The sequence below is a fragment of the Salmo trutta genome, chromosome 8 (genome assembly GCF_901001165.1).
Source record: "Salmo trutta chromosome 8, fSalTru1.1, whole genome shotgun sequence".
NCBI classification, from domain to species: Eukaryota; Metazoa; Chordata; class Actinopteri; order Salmoniformes; family Salmonidae; genus Salmo; species Salmo trutta.
This window is the reverse complement of record NC_042964.1, coordinates 17,995,921-18,020,433: the sequence shown is the minus strand read 5'-3', so window position 1 is coordinate 18,020,433 and position 24,513 is coordinate 17,995,921. Positions and strand designations below refer to the sequence as shown.

At 43.9% G+C, this 24,513-nt stretch overlaps 1 protein-coding gene across 1 annotated transcript in view; it reads left to right on the top strand.

Annotated features, from left to right (window-relative positions):
• fgf11a (fibroblast growth factor 11a) overlaps positions 1-13,021 on the top strand; it is a 116,862-nt gene extending 103,841 nt beyond the window's left edge. Inside the window, exons 5-6 of the mRNA XM_029760247.1 lie at positions 11,935-12,133; positions 12,301-13,021. Coding sequence (XP_029616107.1) covers positions 11,935-12,133; positions 12,301-12,443 — 342 coding nt within the window. The 3' untranslated portion in view covers positions 12,444-13,021. The remainder of the gene's footprint in view (positions 1-11,934; positions 12,134-12,300) is intronic.
• Positions 13,022-24,513: the final 11,492 nt, after the last annotated feature.

Genomic DNA, 24,513 nt, shown 5'->3' with positions numbered 1-24,513 from the left:
CTGGACAAAGAATTTTTCTTTAATGAGTCGGACGAGAGGGATTTACTCCAGACACCCGAACAGGCCCTCATCCCCGTCATTCGCAGGAGAAAGAGAAGGAGGTATCACAGAAGGAGATCGGGGTACCTTGTGAGGATCCGGCGAAGAGTGGCTAATCTGACTAATCTACTATTGGCCAACGTACAATCGCTGGAAAATAAAGTGGACGAACTACAAGCACGTATATCCTACCAACGGGACATTAAAAACGGTAATATCTTATGTTTCAACGAGTCGTGGCTAAACGACGACATGAATAACATACCGCTGGCGGGTTATACACTGTATCGGCAGGATAGAACAGCAGCCTCTGGTAAGACAAGGGGTGGTGGTCTATGTACATTTGTAAACAACAGCTGGTGCACGATATCTAAGGAAGTCTCAAGGTTTTGCTCACCTGAGGTAGAGTATCTCATGATAAGCTGTAGACCACACTATCTACCGAGAGAGTTTTCATCTATATTCTTCGTAGCTGTATATTTTCCACCACAATCCGATGCTGGCACTAAGACCGCACTCAATGAGCTGTATATGGCCATAGGCAAAAAGGAAAACGCTCATCCAGAGGCGGCACTCCTAGTGGCCGGGGACTTTAATGCAGGGAAACTTAAATCCATTTTACCTCCTTTCTACCAGCATGTTAAATGTGAAAACATAGGGGGGAAAAAAACTCTAGACCACTGTCTACTCAACACACAGAGACACACGTACAATGTTCTCCCTCGCCCTCCATTTGGCAAATCTGACCATAATTCTATCCTCCTGATTCCTGCTTACAAGCAAAAATTCAAGCACGAAGCACCAGTGACTTGGTCAACAAAAAAGTGGTCGGATGAAGCAGATGCTAAGCTACAGGACTGTTTTGCTAGCACAGACTGGAATATGTTCATGGATTCTTCCGATGGCACTGAGGAGTACACCACAGTCACTGGCTTCATCAATAAGTGCATTGATGACGTCGTCCCCACAGTGACTGTACGTACATACCCCAACCAGAACATCCGCAATGAGCTAAAAAGTGTAGAGCTGCCGCTTTCAAGGAGCGGGACTCTAACCTGGAAGCTTATAAGAAATCTCGCTATGCCCTCCGACGAACGATCAAACAGGAAAAGCATCAATACAGGTCTAAGATCGCACCGTACTAAACCGTTGGATGTGGCAGGGCTTGCAAACTACTACAGACTACAAAGGGAAGCACAGTCGAGAGCTGCACAGTGACACGAGCATACCAGACGAGCTGAATTACTTCTATGTTCGCTTTGAGGCAAGTAACACTGAAACATGCATGAGAGCATCAGCTGTTCCGGACGACTGTGTGATCACGCTCTCCGCAGCTGACGTGAGTAAGACCTTTAAACAGGTCAACATTCACAAGACCGCAGGGCCAGACGGATTACCAGAATGTGTACTCCGAGCATGCGCTGACCAACTGGCAAGTGTCTTCACTGACATTTTCAACCTCTCCCTGTCTGAGTCTGTAACACCAACATGTTTTAAGCAGACCACCTGCCTAAATGACTACCGACTCATAGCACTCACGTCTGTAGCCGTGAAGTGCTTTGAAAGGCTGGTCATGGCTCACATCAACACCATTATCCAGAAACCCTAGACCCTCTCCAATTTGCATACCGCCCCAACAGATCCACAGATGATGCACTCCACACTGCCCTTTCACACCTGGACAAAAGGAACACCTATGTTAGAATGCTATTCATTGACTAGAGCTCAGCGTTCAACACCATAGTGCCCTCATCACTAAGCTAAGGACCCTGGGACTAAACACCTCTCTCTGCAACTGGATCCTGGACTTCCTGACGGGCCGCCCCCCAGGTGGTAAGGGTAGGTAACAACACATCCGCCATGCTGATCCTCAACACGGGGGCCCCTCAGGGGAGCGTGCTCAGTCCCCTCCTGTGCTTCCTGTTCACTCATGACTGCACGGCCATGTACGACTCCAACACCATCATTAAGTTTGCCGATGACACAACAGTGGTAGGCCTGATCACCGACAACAACGAGACAGCCTATAGGGAGGAGGTCAGAGACCTGGCCGTGTGGTGCAAGGACAACAACCTCTCCCTAAATGTGATCAAGACAAAGGAGATGATTGTGGACTACAGGAAAAGGAGGACCGACCACACCCCCATTCTTATTGACAGGACTGTAGTGGAGCAGGTTGAGAGCTTCAAGTTCCTTGGTGTCCACATCACCATCAAACGAATATGGTCCGACTGCAAGGCACTACAGAGGGTAGTGCGCACAACCCAGTACATCACTGGTGCCAAGCTCCCTGCCATCCAGGACCTCTATATCAGGCGGTGTCAGAGGAAGGCCCTAAAAATTGTCAGACTCCAGCCACCCTAGTCATAGACTGTTCTCTCTGCTACCTACATTTACATATTACCTCATTTACCTCGGCTAACCGGTGCCCCCGCACATTGACTCTGTACCTGTACCCCCTGTATATATAGCCTCGCTATTGCTATTTTACTGTTGCTGTTTAATTATTTGTTACTTTTATTTCTTTTTTTGGGGCATTTTTCTTAAAACGGCATTGTTGGTTAAGGGCTTGTAAGAAGCATTTCACTGTTGTATTTGGCGCATGTGACAAATACAGTTTGAATTGATTTGATTCACCCCGTTATCATCCAGAAGGCGAGGTCAGTACAGGTGCATCAAAGCTGGGACCGAGAGACTGAAAAACATCTTCTATCTCAAGGCCATCAGACTGTTAAACAGCCATCACTAGCACACAGAGGCTGCTGCCTTTATACATAGACTTACAAATCACTGGCCACTTTAATAAATGGAGCACTAGTCACTTTAATAATGTTAACATGTCTTGCATTATTCATCTCAAATGTATATACTGTATTCTATACTATTCTACTGTATCTTAGTATATGCCGCTCTGACATTGCTTGTCCATATATATATATATATATTTGTGTGTATTGGGTATATGTCGTGAAATTGTTAGATATTACTTGTTAGATATTATTGCACTGTCAGATCTAGAAACACCATCATTTCGCTACACCCGCATTAACATCTGCTAAACACGTGTACGTGACTAATAAAAAAATGTGATTTAATTTACCTCCATCCCTCTGTCTGTCTCTGTGTCTATGCCCTGTCCATGAGTCTGTGTACATCTCCCTCTCCTCCTCGCTCTATGGCACCTTTCCATCTCACTCCTTCTTTCCCTTGGTTTCTTTCCCTCTCTCCCCCTATTCCTCTATTCCCCCCATCCCTTGCCTCCTCTGTTCCTGATTAACTTATGTAATGTGGAGTGAAAGGATGTGCTCATAACAAATCTGACTCAAATCCCCCAACATGCAACAGGAGAGACTGAGTCAGCTAAAAAACCCACACGTGGATTTGTAACGCGGGTCTGTAAATTAAATGGGCTTTAGCGTGTTTTAAGAGGGCCCAGGTGGTGGTAAGTCTGAGGTTTGGGTAAGTGGTAAGGGAGGAGAGGTCTTTATGTTAATATTGTGTGTGTTTGAGCAGCCCCTGCTGGAGAGAAGCGGATTTGCATTAGTGCTTATAGTACAGTCGTGGCCAAAAGTTTTGAGAATGACACAAATATACATTTTCACAAAGTCTGCTGCCTCAGTTCGTATGATGGCAATTTGCATATACTCCAGAATGTTATGAAGAGTGATCAGATGAATTGCAATTAATTACAAAGTTCCTCTTTTCCATGCAAATGAACTGAATCCCAAAACAACATTTCCACTGCTTTTCAGCCCTGCCACAAAAGGACCAGCTGACATCATGTCAGTGATTCTCTCGTTAACACAGGTGTGAGTGTTGACGAGGACAAGGCTGGAGATCACTCTGTCATGCTGATTGAGTTCGAATAACAGACTGGAAGCTTCAAAAGGAGGGTGGTGCTTGGAATCACTGTTCTTCCTCTGTCAACCAACACATGCCATCATCATTGCTTTGCACAAAAAGGGCTTCACAGGCAAGGATATTGCTGCCAGTAATATTGCACCTAAATGAACCATTTATCGGATCATCAAGAACTTCAAGGAGAGCGGTTCAGTTGTTGTGAAGAAAGCTTCAGGGAGCCCAAGAAAGTCAAGCAAGCGCCAGGACCGTCTCCTAAAGTTGATTCAGCTGCGGGATCGGGGCACCACCAGTACAGAGCTTGCTCAGGAATGGCAGCAGGCAGGTGTGAGTGCATCTGCAAGCACAGTGAGGCGAAGACTTTTGGAGGATGGCCTGGTGTCAAGAAGGGCAGCAAAGAAGCCACTTCTCTCCAGGAAAAACATCAGGGACAGACTGATATTCTGCAAAAGGTACAGGGATTGGACTGCTGAGGACTGGGGTAAAGTCATTTTCTCTGATGAATCCCCTTTCCGATTGTTTGGGACTTCATCCACCAATGGCAGCCTTCTGCATCTGTGGTGGAAGGTGGATGAGCTACAGCGGTGTTTGTCAGACCACGGGAGATCTCAAGAATCGGTCTTCTCACGAAAATGATCTGTCAACTTCTGTCTGTAGCTGTCATGTCCTGACCAGCAGAGGGAGTAGTTGTTTAGTATTTGGTCAGGACGTGGCAGAAGTTGTGTGTTGTATGTAGTTTCTAGTTGTTCTGTTTCTGTGTTAGTCTTGTGACTCCCGATCAGGAACAGCTGGATATTGTTGTTCCTGATTGGGAGTCATATATTAGGTGTGTGTTTTTCTCTTGGGGTTGTTTTATTTCGCACTGCTGTAAGTATTTGTATAGCCTGTGAAACTGTCACGCTTTCATTTCGTGGTTATTGTTTTCCGTGTACATCATAGTTAATAAAAATGATGTTGAGCACGCAATCCGCTGCGTATTGGTCCACCTTTTCTGACAGTGATTTTGAGATATCTTCAGACGAAGGAGAATATTATGACAGTAGCGTCCGAACAGTTTGGGCTACACACTAATATGACACCTCTATGGAAAGGTCAGACTCTTTTGCTGTTTTGCTCTAGGACGCCCCACAATCCTCACAAGACACGTCTGAAAGTAGCCCGGTATCAGTTAAATTTTTATGGAACTATATATGGAAGTAGTTTAGTGCCTTAGAAAATGTGTTAAATATGGGTCAAAACGAAATCTAAAACATTTTCTGATCTTTCGTGTATGTCTCAGATATACAGTAAGACAGACACTTTAAAACAAACGTCCTTTTGATTTCTTTTTTGACTATATGCTTTTCAATGTATGACTCTGCTATCCTTAGATTGAATCATTAAGTACCTTACTGTGATTGTTTAAAAAAAAAAAAAAAATCCAAATTGCTTCTAAGTAGAAAGCTATTTCTTAAGCAAGAATTTTGCTTGGACTATCTGGGAATGGTCTGAGTGAGGGGCCTAATTGGAGGACCCTAATGGGTGGGGGGACATGTAACCTGAAACCTACTGTTATTGGCAGAGATGTGGGCAAACTCTTTCTTATTGGTCTATTAATACTGCCTGGTGATGTCGCCAAGTGATCTGGGATCAGTTTTGCCTTTTGCATCATAATGAATAAGATTAAATGAACAGGGCCGCCTGATACTAGATCAGTCCTACTCGGCGAGGGTAAACTCTTCTCAGGTTATAGCATGTGTTTTCAACTCACTAGATTCAGCATATTAATACAAGAAAGAAGGACTACTAAACTGACATTCTGACCACTGTCATTATAAAAGGAGTTCACTGGTTGGTTAGAGAGTGACTAACAACTGACTTTTTACTCGGGACACCCCCTTCCAGCATTGGGGAACACCCCCCGCCTCCCCTGCATGCGCGCACCCACCACATCTATTTACATGGGCACAAGCACTGTTCATGACACAAACTTTTCACACCCCTCTTGTTGGTTGAGAGAATTTTTGCAGGTTTAAAGCTTATTTCCTGCAATTCTACACATTTTGTCATTGGGTGCAAAGAACATTTTGTAGTTTCAAAGCAAATTTTCTTGCAATTCTATACATTTTACCATGTTTTTTTTAAATTATATTTGAGTGATAAAAAAAACTCACATGGGCTAGTTGATCGGGACATTTTTGACAAGTTATAAATAGCTATCTAAGGTAAAACGATAGAAACGGGGTAGAGAGAGTGGAGGACCAAAACAAAGAGAAGGATTAGAGGGGGCTACCAATGAGAATAGCCTACAGCAGAGGAAAGAAAGAAAGGGGGAAAGAGGGATGAGAAGGATGTCTACGATAAATGGGTGTGCAGTTGTGTCCTGTGGTTGGTGTGTTGGGTGGCTCAGCCTTCTGTTTAAACGATCGTTCTGTTTAAGTGGCTGTTATCCTATAAGAAACATTGCTGATGTCCTGCAGAGTTGATATAATCAGTTCAGGGGGAGTCATTGTCTGTGTGTGTGTGTGCGTGTACGCATGTAAGCTTGCCTGTCTGCGTGATTGAGTGTGTGGTTGTGTGTGTGTGCGTCTTTGCGTCCGTGTGCATGTGTGTGTAAGCATGCCTGCCTGTGTTAATATGTCTGTGTGTGATGAAGAGTTTGGGCCGGGCACATCTCATGATACAAGTCTCCTTCTCTCCTAGTCCTAGGCTAAGGGATGCAGCTTTGGGTTAATTCATTTCAACACAATCATTCCTTTTTGGAGTGATGGGTACTTTTTATGATTCTTCCTTTCCTTCATTCCCTTCATTTTAGTCCTTCGGCCTTCCCCTCCCTCCCTCCATTAATTCATTCATTCCCCAATGGCAGCTCAGAGGGCTGCGTGGTTCTTATTGTCCCCCACAATTAAATCGGGAAGGGGACTGTGGATCTGTCTCTGTCTGTTAGAACATACGTTAGCCACACACGATCTCAGACAGCACTGGCCCGATCTTCACGAAACTCTTGGTTGAATTATTTGTTTTGCTATAGAGATCCGGCATTTACAAAATTACACTGATTGGCCAGATGGTGGCGCTATAACAGGAGATTTAAAATGCAAATATTGAAAGGTCACGCCCCGCACCCAATTTGACCTAGTCAGGAAATTCGGTTCATAGGTCACTCTCCTCACAAGGAAAGAAATTGCCTCGGGACCGTTAAGGTCTGCCATGATGGATTTTCCGCCATTTTGAAATTTGTGAAAAACACGCTACTCTTCTGTCACCGAATGACCGATCTACACAAAACTTGATATGTGGCACCTATGGACAAAGGTCTCGCAACACAATAAACCTTTACATGGGCGTGGACCAATAAACATTCGCATGGGCGTGGTCTGGTACATATATGCATATAAATCAGTCAAGGATATTCGTATTGTAACAAAATTTGGTACACATGTTGCAAACACTGTCAAGACTCAACATATGTGAGAACATTCATATCGAACACACGGTGGTGCTATAACAGGCACATGTTTATATCTCTTGATCTGTTTGACTCAGTGATGAAATTTGCCACACATTCTCAGGGATATGAGTCTAACTGACCCACACGATATCTGACATCACTGGCCCAATTTTGAATAAACTTGGGTGAACGATGCGTCTTGCCATAGAGATCTGCCATTTTCAAAATTACACTGATTGGCCCAAGAGGGGCGCAGCATCATTCATGGGGGACAACATGTTTACTGTTGCCTTGTTTATTGATGAACCTGGTGGGGAGAGGGACTGACTGGCTGTGTTTAGGCGCCCCAATGGACTGCTTATTTAATGAGGCGGCATGAGCCCTGCCATGTCTGGGGCCCTCAGGGGCCTCACAGTGTTTTGGTTGGGTCCTCACAGTGGCCACACATTAGCTCTTTATCAATTAAACTGTCCTCGATTCATCGCATCCTCTCTCCTCGCCTCCGCCTCAACTGTATTGGAGGAGAGGGTCTAAGGTCCTTCCCTTCTGACCTTCTCCTCCAACGAGATTTGAGAAGGAGATGAGGAGCTAGGATGTGATGAATCAAGGAAAGGTGCCACTACATTGTGTAAAGGACTTTTAAGCCTTGAAACAACTGACAAATGGATTGTGTATGTGTGATATTCAGAGGGTGAATGGGCAAGACAAAATATTTAAGTGCCTTTGAACGGGGTATGGTAGTAAATGCCAGGCACACTGGTTTAAGTGTGTCAAGAACTGCAACGCTGCTTGGTTTTTCACGCTCAACAGTTCCCCGTGTGTATCAAGAATTGTCCACCAACCAAAGGACATCCAGCAAACTTGACACAACTGTGGGAAGCATTGGAGTCAACATGGGCCAGCATCCCTGTGGAATGCTTTCGACACCTTGTAGAGTCCATGTCCGGAAAAATTCAAGCTGTCTGAGAGGGTGCAACTCAATAGTAGGAAGGCATTCCTAATGTTTTTTACACTCAGTGTATTTCTAAGAGTGTATGAGGACCTGCTATAGAAGGGTACTGTCCCTCGTGCCTTCACACTGTTAGCTCAGGGAGATATCTCTGTGAAGATTTGTATGTGTGTGTGTGTGTGTGTGTGTGTGTATGTGTGTGTGTGAGTGCAGGCAACTATTCATGCAGTATTAACTCCTTCAAAAGATTCACTACATACGTTTTTTTTACCCCTTTTTTATGGTATCCAATTGGTAGTTACAGTCTTGTCTCATCGCGGCAACTTCCATACGGACTCGGGCGAGGCGAAAGTTGAGAGTCGTGCGCCCCCCGAAACACGACCCTGCCAAGCCTCACTGCTTCTTGACACAATGCCCGCTTAACCCGGAAGCCAGCTGCACCAATGTGTCAGAGGAAACACCGTACACCTAGCAACCGTGTCAGTGTGCACTGCGCCCGGCCCGCAACAGGAGTCACTATAGCGCGATGGGACAAGGACAACCCTGCCGGCCAATCCCTCCCCTAACCCGGACAACGCTGGGCCAATTGTGCGCAACCCCATGGGTCTTCCGGTCTCGAACCAGGATCTCTAGTGGCACAGCTAGCACTGCGATGCAGTGCCTTAGACCACTGTACCACCCGGGTGGCGATCCACCACATTTTAAGGATGATTGCATGGGCTGGACCTTATAGTGCAAACAATTTCATGAACTAATGATAGATTTGCTATTAACAGTAAGTTAATGAGTGGATCAGTTAATTGGATGGGATTTATCATTTTAGATCCTTCAGAGTTTGTGAATGTTCGTCATATCATTTTTCACACAGAGCAAGAGAGAGAGCGAGAAGGGGGAGAAATGGAGAGAGAGGGAGAAAAGGGGGGAGAGAGAGAGAGATGTAGAAGGGAGAAAGAGAGAGGGAAAAGGGGGAGACAGTGGGAGAGTGAGAGAGTGAAGATAATGAGGGAAAAAAACTGTAAAAGAGGGAAGAAGTAGGAGAGGTAAAGAGCGGGAAAAGGAGAAATAAAGAGAGGGACGAGAAAGAGAGGGAGAGTAAAGTCCTTATTCAGAGTGTTTCTGTTCACCAGTCACATCAAGGCTCCAAATCAATCCTGCAAATTGGTTTGCTCCTCAACAAGGTTACCATTTGACGGTGGGATGGAGGAAGAGATAGAGGAGGAGAGAGACAGAGAGAAAGGAGAGAGACGAGAGAGACAGAGAGAGAGGAGAGAGAGAGACAGAGAGACACGAGAGAGACGGAGAGAGAGGAGAGAGACAGAGATTGTGGAAGGTGATATGGGTGACTATACAGTGAGGGAAAAAAGTATTTGATCCCCTGCTGATTTTGAACGTTTTCCCACTGACAAAGAAATGATCAGTCTATAATTTTAATGGTAGGTTTATTTGAACAGTGAGAGACAGAATAACAACAAAAAAATCCAGAAAAACGCATGTCAAAAATGTTATAAATTGATTGCCATTTTAATGAGGGAAATAAGTATTTGACCCCCTCTCAATCAGAAAGATTTCTGGCTCCCAGGTGTCTTTAATACAGGTAACGAGCTGAGATTAGGAGCACACTCTTAAAGGGAGTGCTCCTAATCTCAGTTTGTTACCTGTATAAAAGACACCTGTCCACAGAAGCAATCAATCAATCAGATTCCAAACTCTCCACCATGGCCAAGACCAAAGAGCTCTCCAAGGATGTCAGGGACAAGATTGTAGACCTACACAAGGCTGAAATGGGCTACATGACCATCGCCAAGCAGCTTGGTGAGAAGGTGACAACAGTTGGTGCGATTATTCGCAAATGGAAGAAACACAAAAGAACTGTCATCTCCCTCGGCCTGGGGCTCCATGCAAGATCTCACCTCGTGGAGTTGCAATGATCATGAGAACGGTGAGGAATCAGCCCAGAACTACACGGGAGGATCTTGTCAATGATCTCAAGGCAGCTGAGACCATAGTCACCAAGAAAACAATTGGTAACACACTACGCCGTGAAGGACTGAAATCCTGCAGCGCCCGCAAGGTCCCCCTGCTCAAGAAAGCACATATACATGACCGTCTGAAGTTTGCCAATGAACATCTGAACGATTCAGAGGACAACTGGGTGAAAGTGTTGTGGTCAGATGAGACCAAAATGGAGCTCTTTGGCATCAACTCAACGTGTTTGGAGGAGGAGGAATGCTGCCTATGACCCCAAGAACCCCATCTCCACCGTCAAACATGGAGGTGGAAACATTATGCTTTGGGGGTGTTTTTCTGCTAAGGGGACAGGACAACTTCACCACATCAAAGGGACGATGGACGGGGCCATGTACCATCAAATCTTGGGTGAGAACCTCCTTCCCTCAGCCAGGGCATTGAAAATGGGTCGTGGATGGGTATTCCAGCATGACAATGACCCAAAACACATGGCCAAGGCAACAAAGGAGTGGCTCAAGAAGAAGCACATTAAGGTCATGGAGTGGCCTAGCCAGTCTCCAGACCTTAATCCCATAGAAAATCTGTGGAGGGAGCTGAAGGTTCGAGTTGCCAAACGTCAGCCTCGAAACCATAATGACTTGGAGAAGATCTGCAAAGAGGAGTGGGACAAAATCCCTCCTGAGATATGTGCAAACCTGGTGGCCAACTACAAGAAACGTCTGACCTCTGTGATTGCCAACAAGGGTTTTGCCACCAAGTACTAAGTCATGTTTTGCAGAGGGGTCAAATCCTTATTTCCCTCATTAAAATGCAAATCAATTTATAACATTTTTGACATGCATTTTTCTGGATTTTTTTGTTGTTATTCTGTCTCTCACTGTTCAAATAAACCTACCATTAAAATTATAGACTGATCATTTCTTTGTCAGTGGGCAAACGTACAAAATCAGCAGGGGATCAAATACTTTTTTCCCTCACTGTAGATGGGACAGTCGAACTGGGTTGAACTGGGTAAGGGGTGAAGGACTTCTGTTGATTGCTGGTTGTTACTGGAAACAGAATGTCACCTGTGTGTTAAAACTTTTTTTTTTCTTCCTTTTGTCAATTTTTTCCTTGTGTGTGTTTGAGAGCGAGCGTGTGTTTGTTATGACACAAGAGAGAGAGAAGACAGATAGCCTTCGTGTGTGGGCGTGTGTGTGTGTGTGTGTGTGTGTGGTTATGTGTTCATTTTCCTCACAGCAGACACAGATGCTCTCCTAACCCTGTCACAATGAAATGTGGGCTCCATTTCCCGCCATTCCCCAGCTGAGCCTTTGGAATTGGAAAATAAATACATAAATAATGGAATGAATACAAAATGGTCAGCACTTCCAATCTGTTATTCTTCTCCACTGACCCGGAGTGTGTGTGTTTGTGTATATGTACACGCTTAGAAAAAAGGTGCTATCTAGAACCCTTTTGCGTTCAATGTAGAACCCTTTACACAGAGGGTTCTACATGGAACCCAAAACAGCACTACCTGGAACTAAAAAGGATTCTCTCTCAAACCAAAAAGGGTTCTCCTATGGGGACAGCCGAAAAACCCTTTTGAGTTTTTTCTAAGAGTGTGTGTGTATGCACACCTGCGCTTGTCTTCGCTATGTGTTCACCTATGCTTTATCTGTGTGTGTCTGTGTCTTCTAATCCACAGGAACACTTCACTCCAGAGTGCAAGTTCAAAGAAAGTGTGTTTGAGAACTACTACGTGACGTACTCGTCCATCCTATACCGGCAGACCCAGTCGGGCAGGGCCTGGTACATCGGCATCAACCGGGACGGACAGGTCATGAAGGGCAACAGGGTCAAGAAGACCAAGGGGGCCGCCCACTTCCTGCCCAAACTCATCGAAGGTGCAGTACAGTAGGAAGTTAATTATGGTCATTAGCTGTCTCTGTCATTTTGTCATGTTTGCTTTTCATGATGCACTCCGGTCTATTTTAAAAAAGAGATTTGTTCTGTTCAATATTATTCTGTCTCCCTCTTTCCTTTTCTCACATCCCTTCCCTCCCCCCTACAGTGGCTATGTACAGGGAGCCATCGCTACATGAAGTGGTGGTGGTCGCCGAGCTGAGTTCGCCCAGGAAAATGGCCAAGGCCTCCGATTCACCTGTGCTGCAGAACGGCAAAAAAGACCCGCCCTCAAAAACCAAAACCTCCTAGCGCACAGAGAACACAGGGGCGGACATACGGGCACTGGGCACTGGCATGGGCACCTAAAGGAACTACAGGGATGATATATAGAAGCAATAGAGCTACTTGATGGTAGCATTAGAAGAACTCTATCTCCCATAATGCAATAGTGAAGGGGTGGGGAAATAAATGCCAATAGAACCCTTCTTTAAAGACATGGTGTGTCCCCCACCCACTGCAGCCCCCGTCCCTTCTCTTACCCAACACCGCCCCTGTATGAGTCTGAGATTTCAGAGCAATAAAACCTGAGGAATGAGGCTGGGTGCGTCGTAGCATGCACTGGTCACGTCACAACTATATACACATCCACCACGGGAAATTCCCGGAAAGAAGACCGACACCTATCATCAGCATCGTCTGTTTTTAATCTACTTCACTTCACAACGAACAATGTCTTCCTGTTTTTATTACACAGGGTTGTCACGGTCAAATGTTTCCCCCCTGCCCCACTGAGCAGCAAGGGGGGCCTATTGTTCTACATTCCCAAAGCTTCCATCCATACTAATGTTGGGTTGATCCAGGATGCGTCTGCACCCTATTTTCAATATAGTGCACTACTTTGTGTGGGCTGTGGTCAAAAGGTGTGCACTACAAAGGGAATAGGGTGCCATTTTGGATGCTAGCCCAAAACATCCTTTTGTTCTTAGTTATCGGTTAGCAGGTCTTCTCTGTCCGTCAGCACCTTTGTGACCATAGCTACTGTATCTCCTCCATACTGATGGAGCTTTTTTCATTTTTTTTTCTTTCCCTCGTTAACCTCAGTTTTCCACTCGGCAGCACAAGAAAAAACCTTCTTGGTCCTCTCTAGGGCTGTTTAACAGCAGCTTCCACTGATCAAAATCTCCCCAACTCTTAAAAGAGAGAGAGAAACCTCCCTGCTGCACTGAACTACACACACGATTGTGTTCACACACACACACACACACACACACACACACACACTGGGCAGCAGAGGGAGAGGGTGATTGTGTGCGGGTCAGGGTCAGGGGTTGAAGAATGATGACGATATAATCAGTGAGATGGTGTAGATGTTCTGGAAGTCTGTTTGTCCATGTAGGTTATTATTAAACTGACTGCTTTACCCTCTCTGTGCCCAGCCATGCGTTCCACCATCCTATAACTATACTAGATCATTTCTCTAGCTCATGCCCCTAACATGCTGACCACACCGCCCACATCGCGTGCGCGAGCGTTGCAAAATAAATGTACACATACATGTTATTCAATCATTGCACCCACACTGCTCGCGAGCGTCTGCGTAGCCAGGCGCTAAAATAGAACTTGGTTCTATTTGTGACGCTTGATGCGCTACAAGTCTCGCCTCTCCTATTGGTTTTTAGGAGCATATTCCCACGTGGGCGATTGAAAAATGAACTGAGATCCACACTCCAGTCCAGTTGGTAGTGGTAATGCACCTTAAAGTTAGTTGCCAACCGCCATATCAAGAAGAAGAAGAAGAAAGAGGAGAGACTACTAGAAACTAACTCAGTTTACCCTTTTATCTGTGGATTCATTGTCGGAGTAGAGGACCTTGTGTATTTCAGGTAAAATAACAAACCAATGTTTATATCCCAGGACAAATTAACTAGCAACAGCAAGCTAGCTAGCTAAATTGCCATAAATGTTTAATGTTTTTCGACCTGTCCCCAAATGAATATTGTTGGTTCAGAGTTCGTTTTGATATTTCAACCTGGGTTTCCTGATCGCGTCTGGGGTGGGTGGACAAGATCAACATGCGCGCAAACGGTCTGGTCAGCATGTAAGCCAGGGAGATACAGCATACCCCACTGTGGGGTTTATTTTCTGGTTGGGTATGTGATGTTGCAGGACAGTTGTGGTTCTTTTCGGAGGGCTACAACCTCCTAGCCTGGGTGCCAGTCAGTTTCCACTGTCAAAATCCTTATGGGATTGTCATAGCAAACAGACTGGCACCCGGGCTGACGACCTCCTAGTTCCACGTTGATTTCTTCTTGTTAATCTCTATATGTAATAAGCAACTAGTATGCACTGAACCTCTCCAACACTGGGTCAAGTGTGTTAGTTATTATGCAAAAGGAAACAAGCCTTCTTTAAACGCACATCTCGCCATCATGTCTCATAGGGTGCGTCCAAAATGGCACCCTATCCCTATATGGTGCACTACTTTTGACCAGAGCCCTGGTCAAAAGTAGCGCTCTACAGGGGAAAGGGTTCTATGTCCGATGCAACCATAGACTATAATCAACCTGTAACTTGTGCTGTCCGTGTCACATCCCATGCTGCACAACAACGATGTTGCTAAGGGAAAAGACCGGACGCTAAAGTCACAGACATAATAATAAGAGGACGATGGTTTGGTAATAAGGATGAGAATGTTTAGCTAGAAGGAGCTACATGTGCTTCCTACTCCATTTAAAAAAAGAAGAAGATTAGCCACGAACTATCTTTCTGCCAGTTACTGACGTAAGTCTATAATTCTATGATGAGTGTTTTTTTGTTCATGTTGACGTGTTTACTGGAGGGATTTGAGCTCTGTATGCGTCCCATCCCAAATGGCACCCTAGAGCCCTATGGGGACTGGTCAAAAGTAGTGCACTATGTAAGGAACAGGGTGCCATTTGGGAAGTATCCAGAGCTAGGGCAGAGTGGTAGATAGGGGGTCCTTATTTTAGACTGAGCATGCTTGTTTTGTCGAGCCAAAGGAGAGAAAGGAAGGAACGAAGGTTCAGAGAGAATTATGGGAATTATGATGGCTTCTCCCCGTGGCAGACCAGGTAATCCCAAATAAGGTGTTGACAACAGGCATCTCTCACACACACATGCACACACACACATGCACGCACACACACACATGCACACACACACACACGCACACGCACACACACACACACAACCTGTTGTGAAGATTTGTAAGCTGTATACACTGCAGTGTTGCAACCCTATTGGACCAATGTTGTACAGTCCACCTTCATAAGCAGCAGAAGACAGAGGCCTACAGGGTGTGTGTCTGTCTACGACTGTGGCTAACACTTCCTCATTGGTTCAGATGAATCACTTCAATCACTTCCCCCCCGGGTGCTGAGACAACAGGCTCACGTTAACACAGACACATACAAAACACACATTGACACCACCACGCCTGACCCACTGATTCCACGAGCTAATTCCAAGCATGTCCTATTGAAGAAAGGTTTTGAGAACATGAGTCTCTGGGAAGATTCCCAACTAAATGGCGTGAGACGTCAGGTGAGGGGGAGGAGGAGGTGGAGATGGGGTGGAGGGGGGGAAGGAGAGGGGGAGGGGATGAGAGAAGAGGGGAGCAGAGAGAATAAGAGGATACATTAAGCGATGGCTTCTACTGGTTTATCAAACCAGTCAATGTTGAATAAGGTCAGTGAATCCAGAAATGGGATATTTGGGAAATAGCTATGCATCCTGTGATTTTACTGTTTTTCTTTTAAGGGCTGGGAAAATCTGTTGCAACATATTATTATACGCCCCAATGTCTTTCCTTGACATAACTTTTCCATCACAACTCTACAAACGCACCTAGATAAGCGTTAGTTACTATTAGCTATGAGATAAGAGTGTACTGTAAGTAAGTTAAGGGCTAAACGCTGAGTAAGTTACCTGAGTAGCAGTAGATGATGTACGAAGACAACGTAGTCGTGATAGTACCACACTGATACCCACTAGTCACTTAGCAACGCAACAGAGTACCGTCCTCTTCAGCCGGTTGAGATCACGGTACATTAGAGGTAATGAATGCGAGCGCGTTTACGTGTGTGTATGTCATTGTTATTACACATCACATCTGATTGGGGTGTGTTCATAAGGGTATGTTTGTGTCACTGTAGGGATAGGTGCAACTTTACACCACATTCAATTTGTTCTAAGATCTCAAAAAAACGTTGTGTGTGTGTGTGTGTATACATGCACGTACAGTATATCTATGAACGCACAAGGTGTGAGCAACTGTATGTACATGTACGTAGCCACCGGGTGCTGCTATGCTAGCGTATGTAGGTAGGTTATGGAGTGTATGGTTGCAGTTTATAACATATCGATGCAGGGGTATAATGTATTGTGAAGTATATGGCTCTAATCTGACGTAGTTGACGAGGCTGTGAGATTCCTCCTCTTCTCGTGTTAATCTGACATCAAAACCAGCAGGGTAGATGCTTCCATCTTAAAAACGTACACACATGCCCACGCACGCAGACACACAACAAAACAAATCAAGTCCGACTGTATTCAGAGTTTATTTATTTACATCTGTGTCTAAATTGCAATAATGAAGATGGGATAGCGTCCAATAGCATATTGCAAATGGTACTGTACAGCAGAGGAAGCTTATGTTGTTATTCAGATGGACTGCTGTTTTATATAGTCCCGTAGATGTTAGGTTTGCAGTGTTTGACCTTCTTTCATTAGATGCAGAGAGGGGAGACTATAAATATGTGTATAGAGTGGCAAGTGTGTGTGTGTGTGTGTGCGCACGCGGGTGTTTGTGAGTTCATGGATTTCTGTGTGCGCATTCATATGTGTGTGGTGTGCCGTGTTTTTGCCGTGTTCAAAGTGTTCCTTGAACCGTTAAAGTGTTGAATACATCGAAGAACAGACACCCTCCTCGTCATCTCTTCATATCCTACGCCTTCCTTCGGCCAATCAGATAACACTTCAAGTCATTCAGCTTAAATTACTGTCTAAAGACGGCCATTCATCTCGATTTTTTTATTTTTATTGTCCCATCCACCCCCCTCCCCCTTCGGAGGACAACGTAACTTTGTTACAAATACATTTTTGTTACAAATACATTTTTACATACATGGTACTTTTTTTTTTACATAATATAACATATACCGAGTGTACAAAACATTAAGAACACCTTCCTAATATTGAGTTGCACCCTTCCCTTGCCCTCAGAACAGCCTGTATTCATTGGGGAATGGACTCTACCAGGTGTCGAAAGCATTCCACAGGGATGCTGGCCCATGTTGACTCCAATGTTCCCCACAGTTGTGCCAAGTAGGCTGGGTGTCCTTTGGGTGGTGGGCCATTCTTGATACACCTTTGGATTCATTGGATTTTTTTTAAACATTTGGATTCATAGTGCTCAGACATGTCCAGTACACATGATATATATTATTTTCAATCACAACTACTACAGATTATATTCACCCCCTCAGCTTCTCTCAGCCCATCCCACCCGTCTCCAAAGACCATGCTCTCTTGATTTCTTTGTGTCATATTTTTCTGTGATGTCTAACATAGATTCTGAACCTTTGTAATCCCATATTATCAACGGATTGTGATTTAAAAATTAACATTTTAGCTAAGAGTATTATTATGGTGTTGATTGACTATGGCTTTCCAGAACGTCCAACAGTGCTATTTGTAGGGTTCATTCTGGAACACTGTTATGACTTTTTACAAACTCCTGAACCTGTGACCAGAATCAAGCTACATAGGGGCAATACCAGAATAAGTGATCTAATGATTCTGTGTCTTCGCAGCAAAATCTGCATAGCTGAAAAGGGTGTTTGCCCTGTACACTGTACACAACATTCTGTTGGTGGCAGGAATTTACTATCATTTTAATTGAAAAACACATTTTTGAATCAAGCGTCGTTTTGCGTATCAGTTCATAAACCACGTGCCATGGAATCCGCGCATCGAAAATCTCTTCCAATCTATTTTGCAACCTGTATGGTGCCGCCATTCATCTTTTGCCTATATACTTTATCTGTCCATCCCATGTTTTACCTGACCACATACAGTACCAGTCAAAAGTTTAGTGCCCAAAGCTGTCCTCAAGGCAAAAGGTGGCTACTTTGAAGAATCTCAAATATAAAATAAATTTTGATTTGTTTAACACTTTTTTGGTTACTACATGATTCCATATATGTTATTTCATAGTTCTGATGTCTTCACTCTTATTCTACAATGTAGAAAAAAGTAAAAATAAAGAAAAACCCTTGAATGAGTAGCTGTTCTAACTTTTGACTGGTACTGTATATTGATCAGAAAGATAAAGAACTGGATTTACAGCTGCTAAACTCCCCCATAAATTGCTCCAGGATTTCACATGCAAAACAGCATCCCTTTAGAACGCGTATGACATTATATTAACACATTCATTCTCACCGTGGAAGTGGGAGAGAGCTTGTGGATGCTTGTGCATGCTTAAGCATGTGTGTGTAAGGCCGTTTGAATGTGCGTGTGTGTTGTGACAGATACGGTTATTAAACAAGGTTAAGTGTTAAGAGGTTCTGTGCAGGAGTACACTTCACACGCTCCGTTTGCCCTTGGTTCCCAGGGGGCCTTCTCTCCCTCCCCTCCGTCTCTCCCGCCTTCTCACCCTCCATTTCTCCCCAGTCAGAGAAAGAGAGAACTGCAGTTTAGGTCTTCTGGAGGACTCGGGGGGGAAGAGGGATGGAGAGAGAAAGACAGCGAGAGAGAGAGAGAGAGAGGGAGAGAGGCTTCCTCTATTGATCCGTCTCCCGAACACAACTTCCCTTCAACCTGAAGGCAGAGGCTGTGCGCATATCTTCTCTGCGTCCCATCTGTCTGTGTCCATCTCTGTGTACAGCCTGTCTACAGTACATGTATTTTACATGTGGAAATGTGTCTGTTCACTCCGTGCGCGCTCCTGACAGCATAAGAGTGAGTGAATGAGGAGAGGAATACGTCGAGAAGCCAAATCAATGAGCGCCAGTCCTCGGGCGGAAAGCAGTGAACTTCATTAAAACATGCAACGCAGAGGATATATACGTGTTTAATGACTTAGCAAATATAAAGCTAAAATGTGTTGTTTATCAGATCTTTTTATTTTTCGAATGTTTTGTTTGTGAGTGAGTGGGGTTGCCGTCACGTGTGTCTGTTCCTTTGGGGTGTAGTCCTTCTCCCTACATCTGCAATGCAGTAGAAAATAGACAAAAAACAGAGAGAGACGAACCAACGGCCCCGTTCTCAGATATATATTCATTTTTTAAAACCCAGCCCTGAGTTTAATGCTAAAATACCACTGGCCCGTAGCTATCTCCAATCCCCCATCCTGTTAGACCTTGGAGTAACGCTGCATTTTAAAAGGTATAGTGCTCTCCTGAAGCACATCTGCAATGCACACACAGCACTCCTGCGTGGAGTCGGGCTGGGCTGGCGCAGATGTAAATTGCAGAGGTCACCTTTAAAATAAGAGCTAAGCTGGGGAGCTGCCCAGAGGTACTGTATACCAGACCTGGGTTCAAATACTATTTGAAATCATTTCAAATACTTTATCATGGCTTGATTGAGCTTGCCCGGCATAATGGAACCAATAGAATACTGGCATGAGTGCAAACCCCTCCCATTGGGCACTTCATGAAGACTAGGGCAAACAAAACACTCCCAACTGTTTGAAAGATTTAGAATAGTATTTGAGCCCAGGCCTACTATGGTACGACGGTACACAGTGGCTTTGCAAGGTGATTGTACGTTGACTATGCTAAAGGGAAGATGTACTACTGTTTTTAAAAAGTGGGATCTTGTTGGTGAAGACCGCGATTGATTGATTGTCATCGGTGAGGGGTATTGTTGTTGGGGATATTGTGACTGTCGTAAAGAATGTTCTTTTTGGGGATTCTGTCGATGGAATTTGAGTTTTGTAATGGATATGTCACAGTTGGTCCGTCCATGTACTGCATGTCTCTCTATTCAACCTGTTTATTTTCTAATCAGACTCTGATTAGCGCGCCACCCACCCAACATTGAACCTCAACCCGACAATGCAAACTAAAAGACAAACAGAAAAGTAAAATATTAGTGAGTGACAGAGTGCAAAGAAGGAAGGATATTCACCTTTTGGCTACAATCAAACTGGATGACCTCTGACCTATGAACCTTGAGAGGAATCTAACTAGCTCTTCAGCAGCATGTACACTGCTTGCTCACCGTCTCTCTCTCTCACACACACACACACACACACACACACACACACACACACACACACACACACACACACACACACACACACACACACACACACACACACACACACACACACACAGTATAACCCACTTGTGTGATTTTGCGATCAATCAAAGTGGTCTGCTTTGTACATTGGAGCCCCTAGAGTTTTGTATTGCATGGATGATCCAAGTTATTGTGATGATGATAATAATGATGAAGTCTTCCAAAAAAGGATTAAGAAAATCTCCATATAACTTTTTTTCTCGTCTTCCAATGTAAAAATAGTGCATCAGTCTTCCAGCTAACTAAAACGCCACAATGACACTTTTTGTAACAAAACAATGAGACTATAATAAACATGGACGACAGGAAAAAAACGAAGGGAATGGGAGGTGGGACATTGAAGTTCTATCTATCCGAGGTTGATTTGAGCACTATAGCCTACGGCAGCAGAGAGAGTCACAGACAGACCGTACTACAAGCATGCATGCGTCCAACATTTACTGGACACATCAAAAAAGAAAGTCAAGGAGTCCTCTATTTACTCTCCCCTTCCCTTTCCCCGTAAACACTCTTCCTCCTTGAACCCTTGTCTTCTCTGCATTTCTATAATAACTTACACAACGTCAAGGGAGGCATATTATTGGATATAATTGAATAAAAACTAATATATTTGTATGATTGTAAAAAAATATATAACTGGTCTCCTGGATTTGCTTCTTTAAATGGTGTACTGTGCTTTCTTTCATACTTGTTACAATTACGCAAATAACCAAGGCTATGTACTGTTTGACAAATAACTAATGTCTGGTCATTCACTTGTGCATATGACTACTTAATTAATATATCATTGATGACTACTTAATTAAAACATCATTGATGACTACTTAATTAAGATATCACTGCTGAGCATATCTGATAGGATCGATGATCTGATTCCCATATCTCCTCGCCATCAGATGCAACCCATTCATGTGCCACTTGATATTCTTCAAGAGATAAGATAGACGGGTGTGAAAAGATGGTACAAATGAACCCCTCTCTTTGAGTCAGTTTACAAAGCTTCCTTTTTGATACTGACTTTGGACTAGCGTGGGTGTTGAGTTGACACCAGTTGGCGAGTTGTTAGCTTCTATGGTAATTAAATTGGCGGGGCTCCAGATGCTACTGACAGAGCATCATAAAATACCGGGACTTCACGACGGGTGCTCGTGAAGTGCGGATCGGGCGGCGGCATATGTCGTGGGTGCCTTCGGGGCTTTTCTCTGCATTATGCCGGGACCGGTGCGACCGCAGCCGGGCCAAAATTGACCCAGCACAGCGGGCTTTATTTCAAAGAGAAGCAGGACCCGTCAATATTTTCAGATGTGCCAATGACTCTCTGTGGTGACAGCCCATCTATCTTTATCCTGACAGTGACAGGCAGCTCATGCGCGTTGCCTAACTGTAGGCTATTTGAGTGACCCATTCTCTGCCTTTCACCTCAGAAGTCCTCTGTTGATTTCGACTGTAACACCAGTGTTACACTAGCGAATACACCCTTGTGTTATATTAATGAAATTGTGTTTCCATAGCTAGGGCTGACAGTAAACACTTGTGAAGAGCAGAATCAACAACCTCTGCATAATCAAAACGGCTGCTTGTGAGGTGTACATTTCACAGTTAGTAATTGTAAATGCCAGCTGAAAAGTACCAGTGGTCTGGCTTTGGCCCAAGTGAGACTGGTCCACCGGATCCATGGCCCAGTGTGACACAGGTGCGTGCCTGAGTAGATGGAAAAAGACAAGTCGGAGCCTTTTGGGGAAAACACTGGCGTAAATCCTGTATGGAAATGCACCATTAAGTATGCAAGGGTTTCAACAGCATAATTAATCTCACTATTAAAATATCTGTATCATATTTTAGTTTAATAGCAGAGATAAGCGTGAGTAATTCGTATGAATAACTTTCACAAATGACCTAAAAGTACATTGCATTAATAACTAGGGTTATGAGGACTCTACTCTTCTGGCCAAAACACTTCAGAAACTACATAGACTAATTATGCTGGCAGTGATTCAAATACATCTTCAAATGATATTCCCCCCATAAAATAAAAACACAAAACTCTCATCCCTTGTTATTGCTTTAATATTTAATTGTAGGATTTTATGCATTCCCAACCTTGTAGCCTCGAACATAACCTTCCTCTTTATTTAAAACAGGTAAGGGATCAAATTGATTAGTTAGTTTGAATGTATCCCTTAATCAATTGAACAACTTTTGATATAACCTAATCTAGCACAGTCATGCCCTGAATATGGATGTGTAGGCTAAAGAACTTTATCAATATACAGTACCAGTCAAAAGTTTGGACACACCTACTCATTCAAGGGTATTTCTTTATTTTTACTATTTTCTACATTGTAGAAAAATAGTGAAGACATCAACACTATGAAATAATACATATGGAATCATGTAGTAACCAAAAAAGTTTTAAACAAATCAAAATATATTTTCTATTTGAGATTCTTCAAAGTAGCCACCCTTTGTCTTGACAGCTTTGCACACTGTTGGAATTCTCTCAACCAGCTTCATGTGGTAGTCACCTGGAATGCATTTCAATTAACAGGTGTGCCTTGTTAAACGTTCATTTGTGGAATTACTTTCCTTCTTAACCTCTCTGGGCTAGGTGGGATGCTTGCGTCCCACCTACTCTACAGCCAGTTGAATCCCGTGGCGCGTTATTCAAATACCTTAGAAATGCTATTACTTCAATTTCTCAAACATATGACTATTTTACACAATTTTAAAGACAAGACTCTCGTTAACCCGGTGGAGGCTAGGGGGTAGTATTTGCACGGCCGGATAAAAAACTTACCCGATTTAATCTGGTTACTACTCCTGCCCAGTAACTAGAATATGCATATAATTGGCTTTGGATAGAAAACACCCTAAAGTTTCTAAAACTGTTTGAATGGTGTCTGTGAGTATAACAGAACTCATTTGGCAGGCCAAAACCTGAGAAGATTCCAAACAGGAAGCGCCCTCTCTGACCATTTCTTGCCCTCCTTGATAATCTCTAACAAAAACAGGGGATCTCTGGCATGACGTGACACTTCCTACGGCTCCCATAGGCTCTCAAAACCCGGGAAAAAGCTGAATGACGTAATTCAAGGCCCAGGCTGAAACACACTAGCATGTTTGGCAAGTGCTCTATCAGAGGGCCATTAGACTGAGGCTCGTGCATGAGGGGATAGCATGCTTTTACTTTCACTGTCTTTGTAATAAAAAACGATTTCCCGGTCGGAATATTATCGCTTTTTTACGAGAAAAATTGCATAAAAATTGATTTTAAACAGCGGTTGACATGCTTCGAAGTACGGTAATGGAATATTTAGAATTTTTTTGTCACGAAATGCGCCGTGCTCGTAACCCTTATTTACCCTTTCAGATAGTGTCTTGAACGCACGAACAAAACGCCGCTATTTGGATATAACAATGGATTATTTGGGACCAAACCAACATTTGTTATTGAAGTAGAAGTCCTGGGAGTGCATTCTGACGAAGACAGCAAAGGTAATAACATTTTTCTTATAGTAAATCTGACTTTGGTGAATGCTAAACTTGCTGGGTGTCTAAATAGCTAGCCCTGTGATGCCGGGCTATCTACTTAGAATATTGCAAAATGTGCTTTCACCGAAAAGCTATTTTAAAATCGGACATATCGAGTGCATAGAGGAGTTCTGTATCTATAATTCTTAAAATAATTGTTATGTTTTTTGTAAACGTTTATCGTGAGTAATTTAGTAAATTCACCGGAAGTGTTCGGTGGGAATGCTAGTCACATGCTAGTCACCTGCTAATGATGACCTCACCTCCACAATCACCCGACCTCAACCCAATTGAGATGGTTTAGGATGAGTTGGACCGCAGAGTGAAGGAAAAACAGCCAACAGCATATGTGGGAACTCCTTCAAGACTGCCGGAAAAGCATTCCAGGTGAAGCTGGTTGACAGAATGCCAAGAGTATGCAAACCTGTCATCAAGGCAAAGGGTGAATCCTTTGAACAATCTCATTTAACACTTTTTTGGTTACTACATGATTCCATGTGTTATTTCATAGTTTTGA